Source organism: Trachymyrmex cornetzi, unplaced genomic scaffold, assembly GCF_001594075.2.
Source record: "Trachymyrmex cornetzi isolate Tcor2-1 unplaced genomic scaffold, Tcor1.1 scaffold90, whole genome shotgun sequence".
In the NCBI taxonomy this organism is placed as follows: Eukaryota; Metazoa; Arthropoda; class Insecta; order Hymenoptera; family Formicidae; genus Trachymyrmex; species Trachymyrmex cornetzi.
Window position 1 is genome coordinate 888440 of NW_017300245.1, and position 6024 is coordinate 894463.

The window sequence follows — 6024 nt, forward strand, 5'->3', positions numbered from 1 at the left end:
TATTCTGATTAATAATTCAGACCAATATATGAAAATGTTCAATATAAATGCGATTAAAATATGTATACGCAAAATTTTGTATCAGTTTGATTATAATTATGTGTAAGTTTTGATAATATCATTTCATCATATGGCGACAATAAATAGATAACATTTTCCTTGTGCAGTTTCATGTTCGCGAAACGTACGTCCTCTACCTATTTATAAATCTGTTTACAAATTTCTTTTGTATAGAATATAATTCTCTCTTCTTTTATGCAATATTAGATATATCTAGATAGATCTTGCTAAAGAAACGCATCAGTCAAGTTGATATACGATACCAACAATATATCTTTTCACAAACTATAAACCAATATTAATAAATTTCTGTTATTGACACGAATATTTGTATCACCATTGGATAGTTTAAAGCTATTGAAGCATATGATACTAAAAATTTTTTTACGTATAGTATTAAAGTAATACTTATGATAAATAACAGAATTTTTTATTTTTAGAGAATACCAAATCTTTCATATTCAAATAATATAGAAAATGAATATTTGGAATAACTATATTGTATATTACAAGATAGGCATGTGAGAAATGATAAAGGCATTATTTTAGCCTTTACTCTGATGTTCTAATATTTTATTCAATAATAATTCAACTAGAGAGTAAAAACAGAATTTAAAAAAGCCTATAAAAATTCATATTTTACATGTGAAATTATTAAATACTGTTTTATAAAATTTCAAAATAGCTATAACATCTCCAAAAATACAGGAGACAATTCCATTGGTAAGCAGATATAAAATAAGTCTCTATACTCTCCTTGTTAAATCTCCAATACATAGAAACGGGCAAAACGAGATGGTCCTTGAAGAAACTACTTTCAAACGACATATGAGACAGATTGAGACAACCCTTTTCGTTAATCAGTAGACCCGCGCAAAGGCTAGGGTCGCTAACTTAATTTAATGACTAGAATAACAGTTAATACAATGGCAACTATAATCGCAAGTAACAACAAGATATAAACTTTCCGACGAAATTTACTTTGGTAATTACTTCCCTTCTCCAGTTCCTGCGCTCCTAGCTCGACATTGCCGTGTATATTCTCTATATGGTTGTCAATTGTATCTAGAAAAAAAATTATTAGGTTCCATTAAGCGTGTGTATTTTGTAACAAGTGGTCTGTTTTCTGTTCCTGCACTAGATTGTCCTAGAACTCTCTTTCTCGCTTTAGACAAATATCAAACGTATATCTATCTCACTTTAAGTTCCAAAAGTGTACACTAGTTCAGACATAGAAAACAGACGGAAGGTTAAATTAAATAAATAAATATATATAACATATTATAAAGAAAACTTGCAGCTGTTATATCTATAAGATTATTAGCAGCAAAAAGAGGATGCTTACCAATAGTATCACCTTGTTGATGCACCAGTGCCGCGAGTTCGCGCATAATTTGATTCACATCCAAAATATCACCTTCAATACGTTTTATCCTATCCTCTCTCTCTAAGAGTAGCCCGTGTTGAAATTCGAGTGTCCTGTACATGCCATAATACACTGATCACATATCGTTTCTAATATAAAGTCTCAGAAAATGTCATTTTTTTACAAGATACATTGAAACTGACTTACCATACATATTTTATAAGTTTTCTATATTAATAATATATGTCGCATAAGTGTGTAATTAATCTTTTCACTGAAATTTTAAGTTCTATTTTTTTTGTCACGGGCATGCTATAAAATCCACAAGTTTTATTGCTATCTCATCCAGAAAATCTTACAATCTCCATTAGCCGATACAATCACAAGAGCTTCTATGCTTACAGCATTGTCCAAAATGCAACGAAAACCATTGCTATTGTTCCAACTAAGCAAATAGGTAAGATTTTCTGCATTACTTGTGAACACACAAATACTCCATTGCTTTGTGTGAATGGAAAAGATGTTATTTCCAAACCTTTGTGTAGTCCTGTGCTCTTGTTCCTGTACTAGAAGTAGGCGATGTGTCTCTTCAGCATTATCCTCATCCATTGAATTTTCTATATTGGTCATAGTTAAAATATGTCTCTTCATCTTCTCAACAATTGACTGTAAAGAATACCTTGTTATTAATGTTCAAACAAAATGGAAGCTTCATGATTATAAATTCTTTGTAATCAAGACAACTATTAGAGACATATCTCATATCGCATACCTTCTGCATATCGGAATATCTTTGTAATGCATCTTTAAAATCTGTTGTGAGTTTTTCAATTTGTAATTTTTGCTGTTTGTCCCCACGTCTCATCAGCATAGTCAGTCTCGCTATATCCTTGCTTATCTGCGTGACCACCTGATTAGTACTCGATTGTGTTACATGTCTGAAAAGGTAGGAATATGAAATTTAAATTGGATACATTGTTTTCAAATATATTATATTGACCTCTGTATTCCTACTATTATAATTCTTGTTATTATAATTATTGTAAAGTTTTATTGTACTTACACTTTGTCTCTCAAACCTTGATTATCCTTGCTGGTTCCGATATTTTTATAAGCTCTTTCCAAAACCTTCCAACTTGCATTAATCGTATATATGTTAGTGGTAATATTTTCACAGAGACTATAAAGTTCAGTAGGACTAAATCCTATTTCAGGTACATCCACCCGTTGATCCGTAGACCCATAGTTCTGAGGACGCTGAGCCATTCTGTAAAGAAAATTCCAATTAGCATTACACATCGCAAAATAAATTTATAATAGATAAATGATAGATAATGTATCAACTTGAAGTATTTCTACCATTAATGTTAAAATACTGTTATCTCTTGTAAAAATAAAAGGAATAACAAAATGTACAAAGGAGTAAATGTATAAAAAGCAATACTAAAATTACACAAAAAATATAATCCTTAAAAAATTATATATATAATTATGTCAGATAACATAATTATAATAGTATTTTTGTTAAGATATATCATTGTTTCACAATAATATGATTTCTCATATATATTACTATATAAATATTTACTCCAAAGAACTGATCAGTTACATGAATATGAAATGTAATTAGAAAAAAATTAATTTGCTAATGACACTTTTGTAGCTATTACTTATAATAAATGCAAAATAAAACTCGTCCTTTTTGTACGCGCCTTTTAAATGTTTGACATCGTACAAACTTGTTAATAAGGCATAGATTTCTGGAATTAGTTCTCGCAGTGAGAATTTATAGTCGGGAGAATCGTCGTTCGTTTCTCGCGATATTTAAGCGCTTAGAGATACGATAGCACGAACGTCACGGTCGCGGAGCTAAATTTACGAGACGCTCTCTGTGCTCCTCGCGCAATGAGACACGCACGTACACATACACAGGAAGGGATTTAATAGTGAAGCTAGGAAATCTCTATGAAAGACACCTAGTCGGAGGGGTTAAATTAGCGAACGAGGACAAAGGCAGCCGCAAGGCACGGCTCTCGGCGGATGATACGCCGAGATGCGTCCGTACTAACCTGAATCCGCGTATCACAAGTGTCCTTAAATATATAAACGTAGATCGCCTTGTAGAATCACATTTAAAAACGCACGAAAATATCTACCTGCACCGAGACGTTCGAGAAACTGACAGTTGCCCAAAACGATCTGGAGCACCGGCCGTGTGACAACAGATCCTTTGTACTCCCCGCCGTGGACACAACGGGAGAATCTGCTCTCCCGACGCGCGTTGACCTTTTTTTTTCTTCTACAATTCCTATTCTTTCTGCCGCTCGGTTACGCGCGATCGAGACGGATTTGCACGGAGAACGACGCGAACGCTTCACCGAGGTAAGTCCACGAATCTCTCTCGCGATCGCCGTTCCCTGCTCGAGTGTTATCTCCACGAAATCCACTCGATTCGATTTTTCTGTCTGTAGAATTTACTCGCACCACTGGAGTCAAGTCGAGGTGGAGACGGCCGATTTCCGGTCGTCGATCCAGCGGTCAAATTCCGAATGAAATTTCCAAATTTGATCGGAGATGATTTCGACAATTTGTAATAGACGCGCGTGAATTTTCCCGGCGGTACTCGTCTCACCAGGAAGATCGACGAGCGTTCCATTCGCAAGGACTCGCGTAGTAATGTCTAGAGCACCGTCCATTGGTATCATCACCGACGAGATCAAGGCCGGGTTTGTAACGAGCCTTAATTTCACGACTTTTCGTCGGGCGGCTGCATAAAGCCGGACGGGAAAATATCGCAAGGATTTATTCGATCGGCCGGCGCGACGATCGCACGTCGCGCGGCGCGAAGGCAGTCACGCGTCGAACGGTGACTTGACCAGACGTGTCCCACGGAAGTTGCCGAGCGCGACCGACAGATTGCGAAAGCGGAGCCTCAGAAACAACAACGGTCGGGCCGTAAGTAAACGCTATTGTGATCTCTCTTGGTTTTGCGCGTCGAATTAACGGGTGCGGAGTGGCGTGGGCGCGACGAAACGCATGCGGGACGATCGCGCGACGGCGTGGCCGCGTTATTTCGTGTGGCGGACCGTCGCTCGACCACGTTTCGCCCTACGACGGCCTTACGACGGATCTTTGCGAGCCCTCCAATCGGGCCGAGTCTCGTATCCTCTCGTCTCGTTTCGTCTCGTCTCGTCTCGGGGGCCGCGGACCCCGTGCGAGCACGCAGGCCGCCGCGTCATGTCGGCCCGCGGAGAGAAGAATTTTCGCAACGGTGTTCTCTCTCTCTCTCTCTCTCTTTCTCTCTCTCCGAGCATCTCCGTCAGTGCGTTTTCGTTTTCCCTTGGAGCTCTTTTTTTTTCCCGTGAAACGGAGAAAAAAAAAGGGAATCCGTCGCGCGAAGCGTCTCGCGACTCGCCGTCGCCCACGCAACTCCCACATTTGACACTTTAACATGTGTAGCGGGGTGTAGAGGGTCTCGAGACTGTCGAGATGGATTCTTTCTCTTTCTTGCGCGTGTGTGACAAGTTGAAAAAAATGGAGCGGTTTCTGGAGCTGAGTTTCCGTCGCACGAGGAGAGGCGAGGAGGAGGCAGGAGGCTCTCGGCTCTCGGGGCGTTTCTCTTTGTCGCTCGCACGCACGGATTCCTCGTGCGAAGCAGTGCGGAGCAGTGGAGAAGCAGGGAGCAAGGAGAAGAGGGCCAAGAGGGCCCTCCTCCCGCCGCCCTTCTCGCCGCGCGTGCCCTCCTGCTTCGACGAATTCCGGAATTAGTACGTGCCTTCGACGCCACGCTTCTCGGGAGTCGGGGACACTCGCAGCTCGCTACGTGCTGGTCCTCCTCGTTCACCTCCGTCACGCGGCGTTCCCGTTAGACGATTTCGTCGAATGACATCCGTGACGTGCGATGAACTACCCGTGTGTAATTGTTATCTGGAAATTCGTATTGCCGTCTTTCCGAGTACCTCGAGTGTAGAAAAACTTGCTCCAGGCCGCACACTTCTCGACAGCCTTTCTCTCTTCCTTCCTCTCTGCTTTGCACATCTGTATTTGTTAATATCTAAAATACTGATATCATCCGAATAAAGAAACGTAGAAACTCATTTCGATAAGTATTTTTTAAACTGGTGGTGAAATCTTTAAACGGCAGCGATTTCGAGTATTTTTAAAAATTCCGAAGAGAAATGTTTAAAAGGACGTGTGCTAACCCAAAATGTTGGAGCACGTGCTTCAGTAGCGTACTATCGCATCTGTGCTTTGCTTATTGTCAGTATTTTAGAGCCGAGTCTTCTCTCCCTGCGATGCCAATTTTGTAAACAGTGTAAACCGTGACAAGATAGTTTTCCAGAATCTTTACACGTATATATATTCGAATGCACGTGCGTGTCTAATTAAAAAATGTACCAAAAAAATTCTGGAAACTGCAATCTCACGTGTGTACAAAATAACATTTTATGTGCTTAGAGAAAAGAGAGTAATTACTTTACTTAATAATTCAGTCTTGTAGATTTAATAATTTAATAACTCTCGATTCTGCCGAGGGAATTCCGAGTGAAGGGGTTAAGGCTCGGAATATGGCGAATGAGCGAGCAAGCGAGCGAATC

General features: G+C 39.6%; 2 protein-coding genes across 4 annotated transcripts in view; one reads left to right on the plus strand and one right to left on the minus strand.

The window, feature by feature from the left end:
- Positions 1–727: 727 nt before the first annotated feature.
- Positions 728–3899, minus strand: Syx13 (syntaxin 13). Of its 2 annotated transcripts, none has more exons than XM_018520435.1 (6): positions 3583–3899; positions 2490–2693; positions 2199–2364; positions 1962–2092; positions 1406–1539; positions 728–1125 (listed from the first exon to the last, which is right to left on the minus strand). In XM_018520435.1, exons 2-6 carry the CDS (start codon positions 2690–2692, stop codon positions 950–952), a joined length of 810 nt encoding a protein of 269 aa, XP_018375937.1. In that variant the 5' UTR covers position 2693; positions 3583–3899; the 3' UTR covers positions 728–949. The 2 variants fall into 2 exon arrangements, with proteins under 2 accessions (XP_018375937.1, XP_018375936.1); XM_018520434.1 differs by having other exon boundaries at positions 3496–3899.
- A 320-nt stretch (positions 3900–4219) lies between these two features.
- Positions 4220–6024, plus strand: part of NAT1 (N-acetyltransferase 1) — a 13275-nt gene continuing 11470 nt past the window's right edge. Inside the window, exon 1 of one of the 2 annotated variants that reach the window (XM_018520432.1) lies at positions 4220–4381. The gene's annotated coding sequence lies outside the window, so the exon portion shown is untranslated. The remainder of the gene's footprint in view (positions 4382–6024) is intronic. The other variant, XM_018520429.1, reaches the window with a different exon arrangement.

Bases quoted from the DNA above. Each gene is read 5' to 3' on its own strand.
- Syx13 (XM_018520435.1), bottom strand. From the start codon at position 2,692: ATGGCTCAGCGTCCTCAGAACTATGGGTCTACGGATCAACGGGTGGAT. The intron at 2,093-2,198 runs GTATGCGATATG...TATTCTTTACAG, and splicing joins GATATTCCGATATGCAGAAG to TCAATTGTTGAGAAGATGAA. The intron at 1,540-1,961 runs GTTTGGAAATAA...TGGCATGTACAG, and splicing joins GAGCACAGGACTACACAAAG to GACACTCGAATTTCAACACG.